This window comes from Pinus tabuliformis, chromosome X (assembly GCF_031772625.1).
Source record: "Pinus tabuliformis cultivar Carrire ecotype Pingquan chromosome X, CPIR1, whole genome shotgun sequence".
NCBI lineage: Eukaryota > Viridiplantae > Streptophyta > Pinopsida > Pinales > Pinaceae > Pinus > Pinus tabuliformis.
In genome coordinates this window covers 276,536,348-276,552,757 of record NC_142308.1, presented here as the reverse complement: position 1 = coordinate 276,552,757, position 16,410 = coordinate 276,536,348, and the positions used below count along the sequence as shown (strand labels likewise).

At 37.4% G+C, this 16,410-nt stretch overlaps 1 protein-coding gene across 1 annotated transcript; it reads right to left on the bottom strand.

Annotated features, from left to right (window-relative positions):
- Window positions 1-2,325: 2,325 nt before the first annotated feature.
- On the bottom strand, window positions 2,326-3,090 carry LOC149139473 (uncharacterized). The gene has a single exon (XM_089450727.1). The coding sequence runs from the start codon at window positions 3,088-3,090 to the stop codon at window positions 2,326-2,328; it is 765 nt and encodes a 254-aa protein (XP_089306853.1).
- Between the last annotated feature and the right edge of the window lie 13,320 nt (window positions 3,091-16,410).

Here is a 16,410-nt window from a genome sequence, read left to right as displayed (position 1 = left end):
CTCCTTCCAGATATTCCACATCAGTAATCCCGGTATGATTTGCCAAAGTGTGTTTAAAACTTTGCATTGATATGGCTTTTGGCTCCAGTTGCGAAGGGTACCTTTAATATCCCCCATCACTCTTCCATCCTTCTGACAGCGAAATATAACCTTTTCCCACAATTTCCTTCCAAGCGAGCAGGTTTGCATAAGATGTATGGCAGATTCCTCTTCCTGTTTGCAGTTGAGACATATAGATGGACCAGAGAAGTTCCTTTTCCTTAGGTTGTCCCATGTGAGAATTCTATTGTGTGAGAGAAGCCACAGAAATGTAGAAACCTTCGGCCAAATGGGCGGGTTCCATATATTGTCCCATAATTTGTCTTTGATTACTCTGTTTCTGATAATAATTTTATAGGCTTCCTTGGTAGTGAAGGTACCCTTTTCCTCATATCCCCATCTTAGAGTGTCCATGCCTTCCAACTTTATAATTTTTCGTTTTTGAAGTTCTGAGGAGAGAGAGAGTTGAACTTGCTCCGAGCTGTGAGGTAGGATATGACTAGCTTCTTTCCACTCTCTGTTCTCTTGGTCAGTGTGTGGTCTCCAAAAGTGACTAACCTTATCATGCTGGTTTGTGTCTCGATCTGAGATTCCCTGAATGATATCTTTGAGATTTGGAAGCTGCTGCCATGAGTCCTCCCAGAACCTTGCTGTAAGACCATCTTTCACCTCCCAAAAACTGTGCTTTTGAATTATATCTCGATGTTGAATGGCTGAGTTCCAAATGACCGAACCCTTACTGACTTCAGACATTCTAATTCGCTCCTCTAAGGGTAAGTTTCTAGCATATTTCGCTGTCCATAAGGAAGCCCAAGGCGTTCTGGGATTTGAAAGCCACTTCCACCAGATTTTAGCCCCCATTGTCATGTTGCTGTGCTCTGGGTCTCTTAGTCCAATGCCTCCTGCTTTTTTAGGAAGACAAGCTTTCTCCCATTTGACAAGTGCCCACTTTCGATTTGGCCCCGAACTTCCCCATAGAAAGTTACGCTGCAGCTGTTTGATAGCTTTGAGCACCCACTTTGGTGCCGCCAAAATAGAGAAAAGGTAAAGAGGCATAGACTGTAGAACTGCTTTAATTAGCACTATCCTGCTAGCCATATTAAGAGCTCTGTGAGTCCAAAGGAATAACCTAGCTTCCAGTTTTTCTAACAGGCTGTTCCAAGAGGAATGCTTGAGAGCCGAGGCAATTAGAGGAGCTCCCAAATATTTAGAAGGGAGGGAAGCTATGGTGAAGCCTAGAATGTGGGCTATAGCTCTTTGGGTAGTGGGAGGTGTATTGAAGAAGAAAATCTGAGATTTGACTTTGTTGATGAGGGCTCCTGAGGCATTCGAGAAGTTTTCAAGAATAGATTTAAAAGAACGAGCTTCTTGAACAGAGGGATGACCGAATAGCATGTTGTCATCTACGAATTGCTGGTGCGAGAAAGCAGGGGCTTGGTGGAGAGCTAGGCCCTTGAGATTATTAGATTGGATAGCCGATTTAATGTTGCGGCCTAAGCCTTCAGCTAAGATGACAAACAAAAAAGGCGATAGTGGATCCCCTTGTCTAATCCCCCTAGAAGGGCGGAAGGTGGGCGACGGTATTCCATTAATGAGAATGGAGAAGAACGACGAGGAAATAAGATTGCTGATCCATCTGATCCAGGAGGGGGCAAAACCAAAGGCTTTGAGGATTTTTTGCATATATTCCCAACTGATACTATCAAAAGCCTTAGATAAATCAATTTTGAGCATCATACCTGGTTTTTTTGACTGCTTGAGAGAGTGGATTATTTCATGGGTTAAAATGATCCCATCCATGATCTGTCTTCCTTCTACATAGCCAGATTGTTCCGGAGATATGATGAGGGGAAGCATGGTCTTCAATCTCGAAGCTATGACCTTGGAGACAATCTTGTATATGATGTTGCACAAAGCGATTGGTCTGTACTTATCTGGGGTATTGGATTCCTCTGCTTTGGGGATTAATGCGATGAATGTTGCATTCAGACCTGGATACATCCATCTTAGAGTTCGCGATTCTTCCACTACCTACCATACTTCCCATTTGATTAAATCCCAAAAGTGCTGAAAGAAGTTTGAAGTAAATCCGTCTGGTCGTGGCGCTTTCCCTGCTTTTAGTTGATTCACCGCAGTCTCAACCTCCTATAGACTTATAGACTTGAGCAGAAGAGTGTTGTGATCCTCCGTAATTAATCTGGCTATATGTCTGATAATTTTATCAATGGCCTATGTTCTGTTTATGTTGGGTTCTTGATTCATCTTCTTGAAGTAGTTGAGGAATTCCTATTCTATTTCTTTGTGGGTTTCAATTTTGGTACCTTGCTCATTGTTGACATAAGAGATTTGATTGATCATTCTTCTTTGGACTGTGGTTTTGTGAAAGAATTTCGTATTCTTTTCACCCTCCTTCAGCCATCTAACTCTCGATTTTTGCCGCCAGAGAGTTTCCTCCTGTAGGTCTCTTTCAAGGATTTTGTTTTCTGTAGCTTTCTCTTTCTGGGCTAGCTCTTCAGAACGGCCTTCAGAGATCATTCTTTGTTGTATGTCTTTCACTTCTTGAATGAGGATTTCCTTCGCTTTGAAAATGTTGCCGAAAATGGATTTATTCCAGCGTTTTATCTCCTCTTTGAGGTGCTTCAGCTTCCTTTGGAATATTGACATTTTTGTTCCATCCATTGGATTGAAATTTTGCCAAGTTGTCCTGATAAATTCATGGAAGTCCGGATGAGTTAACCAAAAAGCCTCAAACCGAAAGGGTCGCCTTATGCTGCTACTAGGCCGATTCCAGTGAAGGGCTATGGGCCAGTGATCAGAACCTAAAAAAGGAAGGATGGAGGCTGTGAATTCTCCCCCTATATGAACTGCATTATCAGAGATCAAAAATCGATCAAGACGCGAAGCTATTTGCATTGGAGCTGCCCTTTTGTTGTTCCAGGTGTAGAGGCCACTGTTTGTAGGAAGGTCTATCAACCAATTGTTTCGAATGAAGTCTTTTAATATGGAGCCATCCCTGTTAATTCTGCAATGTCCTCCCTTCTTTTCCTCCATTGATGCGATCATGTTGTAGTCTCCGCCTGAAACCCACATCGGGTATTTCCTCTCTGCATTAAGCTGCGTTAAAGCTTCCAGGATCTCAGCCTTGTGCTATGTTTCTTGAGGAAAATAAACATTTGTTATGTGTCCATAGATATTGGTTCCAATTATATGAAAGATAGCTTGTATAAAATTTTTGTTTGCATGTATATTAACTAGTTGTATCATCCTTGCGTCCCAGAGCACTGCAAGTCCTCCTGAGGCTCCCTGAGCATCAACAGTTGTGACTAGCCCACCTGGCCAGGCCTTAGCTGTTATCTTTTCCAAAACTATCGAAGTACATTTTGTCTCTTGCAAAAAGAGTATTGCCGGTTTTTCCTCCATTAACATATTTTTTAAAAGTCTTCCTTTCCTTGGGAAATTAAGCCCTCTAATATTCCATGATATCAACTTCATTGGGAAGGTTTGGGGTTGGTGTTGAAATACTTGGATAACTTGGCATATCTGCCGGAATCTACCAATACTTCTCCAATTTTGATGGTTCTCTCTAAAGCAGTTTTCCTTCCTCGTTTTTTGCTGTCTTTGGTGATGAATTTCCCATCCCATTGACTGCCGATTTTAACCCCTAGTGAGTATTTTTTTTGAGCTTTGTTGAGGACTGCCATTAGATTGTCCACTTGTCTTTCAGGTATTTTGTCAAAATTACCTGTTTTGCATGCTTGTTCTAGGCCCAGTATGTCTAGCTCGCCGATGTCTATTGATTCCGTATCCTCCTCCATGATTTGAGGTTCATGATAACTTCCCTCTCCTTCCTTTTCTTTACCTGTACTGGGGTCTGTGCCGTCTATCTCCATTTCAGGGAGGCTCCAGGTTTTAGAAGTAGTCTTGATCTTATTACCTTCTTGTTCAGCAACCTTTTCCCCCTCTTTCGAATGAGATCCTTCAATCTTTTCCTGGTTAGATCCTTTTTTATTGGAGGTTAGATTTTCTTGATCCTGCAAATCTTCAGTGGCCAGAGCTGCAAAGCTGTTGCTAGTAGAGGGTTTTGATTGATCCCCTGGGGTTATCTTTGTAGGTGCTACTGATTTTTTATTTCCTCTTCTACGATTTGTCACCTTAGTGAAGCCATCTGACGATACATTTTCCTTATTAGCTTGAAGCGAGGGTTTACTGTTTAAAGGGCAATCTTTGTAAAGGTGTCCTAGGTCATGACATTTCCTGCACCTAAAGGGTACGTGCTCATAATCAATTAACTGGATCCATTCTACATCTTCGTGAAAGAGACTTACCGTATCAGGCAGAGGTTGTTTCAGGTCCATATATACGCAGATCCGTGCGTATGAGGTATATCTCTGCGTCTTTGTTTCTTCTGCTACCTTGACGAAGTCGCCCAGTACTTTACCGATTGCTTTTAGAGACTCCTCTTCCCAATATTCCCATGGCAGCGAGTATAGCTTGATCCAGACCGGTGCCCAACTTAGATCTTCCTTATCAGGGTTGAATCTTTCAATCCATTCTCTTAAGAATAGCCCAGCAGAGTTAAAGAAGTACGGCCCTCCTTCAAAAACTCTGTTTCTGTCTTCCAAGCAGTTGAAGACTGCAGTGAAAAACCCTTTCGGCCCTAGATGCAAGGTGATGTGTCCTTTTGGATGCCATTTAACATTAATCCAGGCTCTCAGCGCTTTCTCATTTGGCCATATTCCAATAAATTTGCCTATGAGAGCATGATCTCTCATATATTGAATTCTGGCATTGATGCGGTGACTGGGTAACTCCACTTTTGGCCTAAACGTAGCTACTGGCTTGCATGTGGACGAACTTACTTTCGGCTTGTCTTGCTGTGCTTGTTCCATCTGCTTCTGCTGAGTTTTGTCTGTGCCTCCGTCATTGTGCTCCTGTTCCCTTTCAGAACCCTCTAAATGCCCTTGCTGATTGTCGTTTGTTGGAGGAGGCGCCCCTCCTTCCCCATGATGGGGGTTCATCGAACCCGCCGGCCAAGACCTATGGGCTTAGGTTTGCTGCTCTGCCGCTTTCGGATCTGATGGCCTCTGTGCGTAGGTCCTGTCGTTGCAGGTTAGCTCAGAAACCCTAGTGTCGTGTCGCCGAACCTCGCTCCGTCCAGCCCTCTGTGCCCCTCTCCTATTACAACAAATTGGACATCATTTTTAATACAATCTAAATAATGAATTAATTATACAGTTGTCATGTTTGCTTCTCATACGCATTGACTTGGTTTTACTTAGAAACGTCTGCAATTTGCATGCCATCAGAAAATCTACTTTCGGATGGGGATAGCAATTAAATGGGAATCATTTTTTTTCCATTTATAAAATAAATTAAATATCTCATTCATAAAATTTATATTAAATTAAATAGTAGATAAATATGGGTAAAAGAATATTAAATAGTAGATAAATATTGATAAAAAAATATGTAATAAGATTTTTAATTATGGAAAAATTTATTTCTAAATAAATTTTATTATAATATTATGGGCAATAGTATTATTATCAATACTACATACTTAAAAAATCATAATTCATTTTGTAGTATATTTATTCATTTAACATTTCTTTTAACTAATAACTTTAACTAAAAAGGAAAAAAAAGTCATAGCTATTTTAAAAATAAATCTCATTCTTTGATTTGTATATACTATTAAAAATATTCTATAATATTTTATAGAAGTTAAATCATACCATCTACTTAATAATTATTGATAATTAAATTTAAATTACAAAAATCCTATTTCAAAATAAACATATCTTTAACATAATTATTTTTCCTCTTAAATAATTAAATTTATTTATATAAATAAAAAATATTTCTAATAATGAAATAAATCAGTATCAATTCATATTATTCATTAGTTGTAATAATTAAATCAATATTATTCCATATAAAATATTAATATTTGTAAATCAATATTATTCCATATAAAATATTTATAGTAAAGAAATGGGTATCAATCCATATTATTATGCCAGTGCCCGCTGGGCAGTGATATCTAGTGTCGATGGAGGGCTATTATTTTTGTTCGTGCAATGAAATTTTTGTGGTCTCCAAAGTTAGAATTGAATTTCCTAATATTTCTGAGGCTGATGTATGCCCGTCGTCGGCACCATGTCTCCAATGGTCGAGGCTATACGTCAACCTCTGTTTAAATGGTTTTCATGGCTTAGGTTTTGCTGGTATAGGTGGAGGGTGCAAATATGAAAAACGACGATATTTTTTATTTGGGATATGGTCCGGGGCGAGGATTGCACGTGATTCAGTGGCTTCAATATTAGTGAAAAGGGTGGAATATAGCACGTTGTTAAATGTTTCTGGTATAGGTGTAATGGAATATGGTTCGACACTTTCAACCGAAGGACAGAGGGGCAGGGGATATGATAACACATTTATTGCTAATACATGTGTATTGCAATATGCTTTGGTGCATCAAGTAGTAATAAGTTTAAACATAGTGGCATTTGTTCTATTCGAAATATGGTTCGGCGCTTTGAACAGGACGATAGAGGGGCAGACGATCTGGTAACACATTTATTGCTGGTACAGGTGTATTGGAATATTGTTCGACACTTTGAACCAAAGGATAGAGTGATAATAAGTTTAAACACAGTGGAATATAATGGTAGGTGTTTCATCTTGTCGATTTCTTTTCTCGGACCTTCAGAGCGCCCTCGATATTGAATTTGCATTCAATTGCCTATGTTGTATTCACTATCATATCTAATTCAATTATCTTACGTTTTTAAATGTCTTTCTATTCGTTGAGCCCTTATCCCTCCCTCTACACAGTGTTGTTGTTGCTAGTGTGGAGGCTTCATTTGTGCTTCTCACTATTCATGTGAGCAGTGTCTGTCAATTGCTCTGCGGCGGCGCAAAATATTTCTTGGAGCTCTGGAGCGTCCTCGACATTGAATTGACACTTTGTTCTGTTCACTATCAGATATCATTCAATTTCCCTGGGTTTTCAATTGTGTTTATGTTCGTTGAGCACTCGTATTGTGTTTCTACTCGTTAAGCCCTTGTCTCTCCCAGTGCACAGTTTGGTTGCTGGTATAGAGTTTTCGTGTTTGACCATTAGGGATTCAGGTGAGTAGTGTATGTTGTGGATGGAGCTGAAAATTTCTTCGTTTTCTTATGCTAGTGTCGAAAAGCAATTTAGGTGTGTAGTGGTTTGGAGAAAGCCAGAGTATTCTCAGTAGTTGTCTGGTGACTGTATGAGACATGAGAAATAGAGGCGCCAACAGTTTGCAAGGTATTTTTTCTATTTCATTTTCCTGTTCTTTTGAGCTTTTTTGGTTGCTATTTTGAAATTTTTGCTACGTGATTCTTAACTGGATTATGCTACAGGTTCTTGGTCATGGTTGCAACAACTTGTGGGTGCTTTGTTAAGCAGTTAGAGTGTGGCAATTATAGTAGTTTTTCAGTCGAAAAGTTTAGTTGTTTTAATTGCTTGTTTTGTCTAATGCCTTCTTTTCCGTAAATGGTTGTTCGAATCATTTTTTCTTTGTTGTTTGCAATTACCTGTTTCATTCGGTTTCTTTCATATCCACTTATTATTTGTATCTTTCTATTTGCATGAGGCATTCTTGGCAAAAATAGTGTCAGTGGCCTAGCCAGGTTAACGTGTTAATAATCCTATCCTACCAATGTTATAGCCCTTGTAGGAAAAGAATGAGATTATGTGTTATCGATTCAGCCTCTCCCCAAGCAATTGTATAGTGCAGTTAAGTTTTAGTCAAGTTTTTCTTGTCTCTTGTGGCCTCTCTTTTGGCCAGTGGTTAACACTTTGTTGTTGTTGATCTAAGAGAAAAATCTACCAAGGAATTTTGCTTAGCAAGACATGTTGATGACTGTAACCCTTTTTCGAACGAGCAGGTTGTTGAAATTATAATTTCAACTGCAGTGAACAGTTGAACAGCAGCAGCCACTTTACTTATCTGTCCTAATCCGACGCCCCACATTTATTCCCGTTCTTTTAAGCCACCGCCATTACTGTCTTTTCACCCTTTAATTGTTTTTGTGTTCCCGAAGGAGGAAGATCAGATCCACCGCTATGCCATTACTTCTAAACAACCGCATTAAAGAGCAAAATGGCTGAAAGTGAAAAGAACCAGCCTTGAGCCGGTTGCAGCATTTATCAGCCATGGGTTTTCACACAACCGACTCAAGAAGCACAGCAGAATGTCAGAAAGATCAGATTTCATTCATTATGAGCAGCAGATTGCAGCAGAGACTCTGTTAGAGAGTTGAAGCGGTTGATTCCAACTGTTATGACCCCTATTGCACTATATATGTGTAGACATAGTAGTGTAGATGAAATAGAGAGCAGAGGAGAGCACGCAGCAGCGTGAAGAAAAATGCTTCCAGAATAGTGAAATGCATAGTAGTGCATATTTGAATGTAATTTGTTTTGTGATTGTTTGCTGTGAGAGAGGGTAGAAACGCAGCAGCACAATTTTTGTTGTTTGCATCTGAAATGCAAGTGAGGCACAGTAGCAGTGCGATTTTAATCAATGAAGGGGAGCACGCAGCAGCGTGAAGTTTTGGTTATTGTCCATTGTGAAAACAACAGGAAGAGAATGCACAGTAGCGCAAGTGAAATGTAATGCAAAGAAAACACAACAACATGAAATCTTTGCAGTTGTTCTGTTGAGAAAACAAAAGGCAATACGCTGCAGCGCGTATGTGCTAAATGAATGTAAGACACAGATTGAAGTGCCTCTGAAGAAGGCATGTTGGAGAATCCCTCTGTTAGAAGGAGGATGCTATTTGTGTGGAACTGAAGCGTTCCTTGGTGAATCCCTCTGTCAAGAGGAAGATGTTTTTCAGCATAGTCATTAGTGAATCCCTCTGTTAAGAGGAAGATGTTCTTCAGCATAAATTGGTGAATCCCTCTGTTAAGAGGAAGATGTTTTGTAATAGCAATTGTGAAAATCCCTCTATGTGAGGAAGACGAATTTGTATCAGTTGGTTTACTGTTTATAAATAGAAGTTTTTTTTTGTGTGTTGCTGTTACACCGTAAGCAGAAAATAGTCTTGACGTCAAAACAGAGTGTTGCTAATACAAGAGTTTCAGTGTTGTTGAAACACTGCATTCAGCAACTGACGAAACTGCGTTGCTGAAACACCAGTTTCAGCAAAACGATTTTTATTTCCGCTGTGTTAAAATAGAGTATTGTTCTGTTTTGGTCAGTTTTGTTTGGAATTATCAGAAATTCCCAACATGGTATCAGAGCTTGTCCAGGCTCTTTGAAGACGCTAAAGAAGCTGAAGGAAGGTTTCTTGCTGCAGCAAATTATCCAGCAGAGTGAAGACTCAGTCAAGAAAGATTCAAAGGTATTTCTCAAATTTTTTTTGTGTTACTATTGAAGACAGTCAATTATTTTAGATACTCAGTCAAATGGCGAGGTCAAAGAAGAAAGTCACCAATCTTGCTAAAAATGTGTCTCCCTCTACTACTAAAATAGAAGAAAATCAACTTGAAAACATTATATTTGAGGCTTCAAGGTTCAATGGGAACTTTTATATATGGGAAGTAAAAATGAGAACTGTCTTATAGTCTCAAGGGATTGAAATCTGGGAATCAGTGATTGATGATAACAGGAAGGATAGAGAATCCAAGGAGTACAATGCAAAAGCAGCAAAGATAATCTTGGATGGGTTGCCTGATTCTGTAAAGAAGAATCTAGGAAAATATTCATCAGAAAAGGATATATGGGACAGACTTCATGACCTTCATGCAAAAGGAGCATTGACCATGACCATCATTCAAGAAGGAAATCTTGAACCCATCATAGAATCTGAAAATGAGAAGGTTGACCTCATCAAGCTTCAAGTACAAGAAAGGGATGAAGAGCTCGCCAAGCTTAAGAAGGAACTTGATCAAAGCAAAAGGAAGCATCATGAAGAAGTCATATCCATGACAAATCAATTGAATAAAGCAAAGAAGCAGGAAGATGCCTTTTCAAGTCAACTTGAACAAAGGCACAAGAGAGTGAACAAACTTGTAGAAGAGATTGGACAGTACAAGGTAGAGGTCTCCTCCCTTAAGTCTGAATTACAAGAAGCCAGGAAGCAGACACAAGGAGCTGAAAAGAAAATGGAGAGCAGTCAAGCAAAGAATAAAGAAATCTCCAAAATGAAGTCAGATATCATCTCCCTTAAAATAATAGCAGCTGAAGCTACTCATAGCAAGGAAGAAACTGAGGAACAACTTGCAAAGAAGAATAATGAGTGTGAAAGATTGGAAGAAGAGATTGTCCTCCTCAGGAAAAAGGTTGAAGGGATGAACAAAATCATGAAGAGCTCTGAAGCCTTGGATGAATTTCTCAGCTATCACAGATCTCCATATGATAAATCAGGACTCGGGTATGTAGGTGAACCCTCAAACAAGAATGAAAATGCTTTAAGCAAAGGAGATGTGAAGAAGGCAGAAAGAAATTGTGATGCTCCTAGTTCTAGCAAAGGCAAGGAGAAAAATCAAGGCTACAATAGAACAAATCCTACTCCAAGTAGGAAACCAACTCCAAGAAGAAATGTCGATGATGTCAAAGAGGCAAGAGGCAATGGTTATCATCAAAGGATCTCAAGGCAGAAAAGCTTCAGAAGTACATCAAGGAAACCACCATCTACCAGGTACCAAAGTTCATTTTTTGGTTATTGTTATTCTTGTTCAAACTTTGGTCATATGGCAAAAGACTGTGGAGCATTTCATAGAGATAGATGTTATGGTCTCCCACAACCTCCAAGAAACAATTTTATAGGAAGAAATCATGAAATCTTATTCATGAACAATGTAGAATGTTTCAAGTGTCATAACATTGGGCATATGGCATGTGATTGTAACTTAACATGGGCTCCTACGCAAGCTAGACCCACGCAAACGAAGAAAGTTACACAAATATGGAGAAGGAAGGAAATACAGTCCGAAAGTCCTTCGAGCTCCCCAGCCAATCTAAATTTCTTTTGAGAAGATTTTGCCGAAAGGAGACAATGCATACAGTTAGGGGGATCCTGTAATTTATTGATCATTATTGCTGAATTATATTAACAGTTATTCTTTGATGAAGATCTTCTTATAGGGGAAAGATATGAAATTAAATCTGCCATAAAAGCAGAGAAGAAATGGTTGCAGGATAGCTTGGAGATGCAAAGATTGGAAGTCTTGCCTAAGATAGAGAGAAAGAGGATATTACATGAATGGAGGGCTTGAGCACAGCAGCGAAAGCGATGAAAGGAAGCTGATATGAATAGGCAGAAAAGTTTCGAGTTTTTGATGAAGTGTCTGGGTATGACTGATAACCCAGCAGTTGAAATTAAAGGGGAGTGTTGAAATTATAATTTCAACTGCAGTGAACAGTTGAAAAGCAGCAACTACTTTACTTATTTGTCCTAATCCGATGCCCCACATTTATTCCCGTTCTTTTAAGCCACCGCCATTACTGTCTTTTCACCCTTTAATTGTTTTTGTGTTCCCGAAGGAGGAAGATCAGATCCACCGCTATGCCATTACTTCTAAACAACCGCATTAAAGAGCAGAATGGCCAAAAGTGAAAAGAACCAGCCTCGAGCTGGCCGCAGCATTTATCAGCTATGGGTTTCCACACAACCGACTCAAGAAGCACAACAGAATGTCAGAAAGATCAGATTTCATTCATTATGAGCAGCAGATTGCAGCAGAGACTCTGTCAGAGAGTTGAAGCGGTTGATGGACTGTTATGACCCCTATTGCACTATATATGTGTAGACACAGCAGTGTAGATGATATAGAGAGCAGAGGAGAGCACGCAGCAGCGTGAAGAAAAATGCTTCCAGAATAGTGAAATGCACAACAGTGCAGATTTGAATGTAATTTGTTTTGTGATTGTTTGCTGTGAGAGAGGGTAGAAACGCAGCAGCACAATTTTTGTTGTTTGCATCTGAAATGCAAGTGAGGCACAGTAGCAGTGCGATTTTAATCAATGAAGGGGAGCACGCAGCAGCGTGAAGTTTTGGTTATTGTCCATTGTGAAAACAACAGGAAGGGAATGCATAGTAGCGCAAGTGAAATGTAATGCAAAGAAAACACAACAGCATGAAATATTTGCAGTTGTTCTATTGAGAAAACAAAAGGCAATACGCTGCAGCGCGTATGTGCTAAATGAATGTAAGACATAGATTGAAGTGCCTCTGAAGAAGGCATGTTGGAGAATCCCTCTGTTAGAAGGAGGATGCTATTTGTGTGGAACTGAAGCGTTCCTTGGTGAATCCCTCTGTCAAGAGGAAGATGTTTTTCAACATAGTCATTGGTGAATCCCTCTGTTAAGAGGAAGATGCTCTTCAACATAAATTGGTGAATCCCTCTGTTAAGAGGAAGATGTTTTGTAATAGCAATTGTGAAAATCCCTCTATGTGAGGAAGACGAATTTGTATCAGTTGGTTTACTATTTATAAATAGAAGTTTTTTTTTTGTGTGTTGCTATTACACCGTAAGCAGAAAATAGTCTTGACGTCAAAATAGAGTGTTGCTGATACACGAGTTTCAGCGTTGCTGAAACACCGTTGCTGAAACACTGCATTCAACAATTGATGAAACTGCGTTGCTGAAACACTAGTTTCAGCAAAACGATTTTTATTTCCGCTGTGTTAAAACAGAGTATTGTTCTGTTTTGGTCAGTTTTGTTTGGAATTATCAGAAATTCCCAACACAGGTAAGTTTTACGCCTGAGGGGGTTGGGGTTGCTAGGATAGCGGTTGTTGTTAGAAAAGGAATTCAAGGAGATTGATTTCTTTGTTTCCCTTTAGTTAGCTCATCTCTCTCTATTTTAAGGTTGGGCCACCATCTCCGTGTCTCTCCCCATCGTACATTCCCGATGAACGTACCTAGTTATGTCTCAGGTAGAGCCCAAAACAAAAATCTCTCGTACCTTCGTTCTTCATCGCCAGGGACTAGTATGGAATATAGAATCTCCCAAGACATCGCCTACTAAATCTAGAACTTGTGTGCTGGACAAGCTAGCGCAGAGGCTCGGAGAGAGAATTTCCCTCGCCTTATTTCAAAATATTAATATCGCGGCCTTTTACACTACTTGAACGAGGGCTGTGTGATTTTATTCTGTGATCAAGACTCGTGTATGTGTTCTATTTGTTTCCTGTGTTTCCTATTTTTAATAACAGGACTTGTCGTCCCACTAGAAGTTGTTCCCATTTTATGATTCATTTCATGTCTTTGTTGTAAGATGAAAATATGTCATGGAAGTTTGGGTTGTAGATCAGTTTTTAAGAATTTAAACAATCGCAGGCATTTGTATTTTATTTTATTATCTATTTTTGGCTTGGTATTTTGAAATTCATATCCTTGAACCAAAAAATATCAGCCTCATTATTGTAATTATGAAATCTTGGTATGATTTTTGAACACTATCTATTTTTTTCTGGGAATAATATCACATGGAATAACTTCTGGAATGTTTAACTGACAATTTATCTCAAGTGACAATTTATCTCAACCAACATATGTACAATGGCTTATTTATTGTACAGAACATGAATGGTTTTGTTCTTGGATTTGTAATTGTTTTTTCTGAAATGGATTCCTTATAAGATCCTTAAGCAAAATTATATTGGCCATCACAGCCAAATTATTTTCATAGAATCCCACCAATATTCAAAGTTCTACGAAAATGTCAAAAGATTATTTACTAGCAATACAAATTTATTTATCTCACTTGTGTTCAATTTGATCGTTGTGGATATATTCAATGTTTGTCATTGATCATGCCACTTCATTTTGACACTACTATTTAGTTTTTATACGAAGTATTATCACAACCGTGCTTGGAAAATTCTTAGTAAATTTTCGCTTTCTTACATACTTAAATTTTTGGATTTTAGATAAAGTAATTTCGTAGATTGACCTTACCCATTGCCAACAATCATAGCCACCACCAAGGCTCTATAAATTAGTACATTGCTTCCGAATTAAAAACCTTCATCTGCACTCGGTTGTCTGGGTTAAGTTTCAATGTATGGTATCTGATCCATTTTTTCAATCCTGGTTTGGATTTTTTCATATAATCCAGAGCCTTGCTCGAATCTTTTTTCTGTCTATGATTATAGAAGCAACATAGTGTTGTACCCACTTCATCATGTGAGTAGAGCAAGCTCAGCAACACAACCAGATCATCACATGAACAAAGCTAGCTTAGTGGTGCTGCTTCTTTGTCTGCGTTGTTTTCCAACACTATTTCCGTCGTGAGCATTAGGTAAGTGATTTAAATTAAAAAGTAAAGTAATTGTCACATACATCTCTTTGTTTTTGCAATTAATTGTTATATTACAATTTTTGTTTAAAATGTCAAATTAATTAAAAAAAATAGCTATAGGACATTAATGTTGAGAGGGATAAAAATATTTATGTCGTCCTACATGCTCATATATATTGGATTTATAAAAAAGTTAGACATCAATGATGAGATGACCAATTTTTTATGGGGTAATACATAATCATATATATTGGATTTATAAAATTATTTTTCATATAGTAAGATTTCAGAGTAAAAAGTAACTATATGAATTTTAGGTTCAATTAATTCCAGTGAGCCCATGAAAAATATTCAATGCACTTGCTGTGGTTTAACAAAATTGTGCAGTATTTGTTTATTTTTAATCGAAATTTTCTTATTAAATGGAAATTAATATTTAATAATTAATATTATGATATTAGACGTTATATTTGAAAATATATTATATTTAATAATAAATTTTATCATTAATGAATATATTCGGAAAAAAAACTCCATAGAGTGTGTAGATTAAATGTATTATAATTTGAAGCTACATGCTTATTCAAAATAATTGGGAGGGAAATTAAAATTTTGATGTGGAATTTAATAAAAAGTATATTGAATACATGTGATTGTAATTGTTAAATATAAAATTTTATAATTTAATTGTAATAGGAGTATTTTACATTAATCTTATTTTGTTTTTACATTTTATCTTATCCTTATTTATTTATTTATTTTGCAATTTGACATAGTCAAAATGCTTGCATGTCATAGATTTCCAAAATATGGGTATATCTTTATTTATCTTGAATTTAGTAATAAGACTTAAACCATAAACATTAAGACGTCGAACAATAAGATTCTATAAAAATGATATTAAGCATAAAAATACTACTTTCCTAGTGCTTTGGTGCTTTATAGATCCTTTTTATTCTTTTGTTTTCTCCTTTTTGAGTTGCATGCCAATGCATGAAATCATTTGTTTAGAGCGAAAGGTAGTTATATTACAACATACATAGTGGTTGCACTTGTTGCATGTTGTTGGCAATTTTTTATGCAACTTAGACAAACATGTAGTTTCATTTTTCTTGTAATGTTAGTGTATATAGTAAACAATTTTGCAAGGATCGATATGGATAAATGAACATACTAGTGCACTTTGTTGTCACATTGTTGTTTGTTTTAATGTTCATCATGCTCTTATATGTTCTGGTAATTTATATCATGCTTGTACTACATTCATTCACTTATTGATTCATGCACTTATTTTGAAATGATGTTACATCATTGCTTGAATTCTCTTAGATCATTGCATATTTTTCATTGATAGGTGTTAGCTTTAAATACTGTCACATCAAATTTCTTGGACATTTTAGACAAAGTTTGACATAACCATTCACTTTGTTTATTAGTCATGTTTGCTCTTTGAGAGAATATAAGTGGTATATTATATTGGTTTACCTCATGTGTGTAGACATATAATATATCTATATTGAAATGTGGAGCACTTAGTAACACTCTTTTTAATGCATTGAGTTAAATCCGCAAGCTATATGCAATATACTATTATTGTCAAAGTTTCTTGTCATTATTTTGTCTTAGTTACTTTGAAGCATGCCATTACTTGTGTGGTGTTGTTATTTTGTTTTGAAATGATGATAGCTAGAGATAAATTGGTTTGCAAGCACTATGTTAATGAACATACACATAGTGAGAACCCAGGTCTTCCCAACCATAATGAGAATCTTATGAATTTTATAATAGTTAAAGACCTTTTTTTTCCAATGTTTCTATATTTAAAATATGCTTGGGTTAACAAATATTATATTGGTAGATTATAGTGTGTAGTGGACACTCATGCATTTAATAATCTACCTTTATCTTTTTCTCATGTTCTTTGTGACAAAGAAGACTATTCACAATTGTACTATTTTGAAAAAAAAAGAGTGGGAGACGAAGGAGAGAGTTAGGAGAGAAAACTACACTATGTATATAAAATTTCATAGTTTACACCAATAATACTTCTTGGTTTAATTCTCGAAGTATTTTATGCTTC

Coding starts and splice junctions, on each gene's coding strand:
- LOC149139473 (XM_089450727.1), bottom strand. CDS start 3,090: ATGGAGGAAAAGAAGGGAGGACATTGCAGAATTAACAGGGATGGCTCC.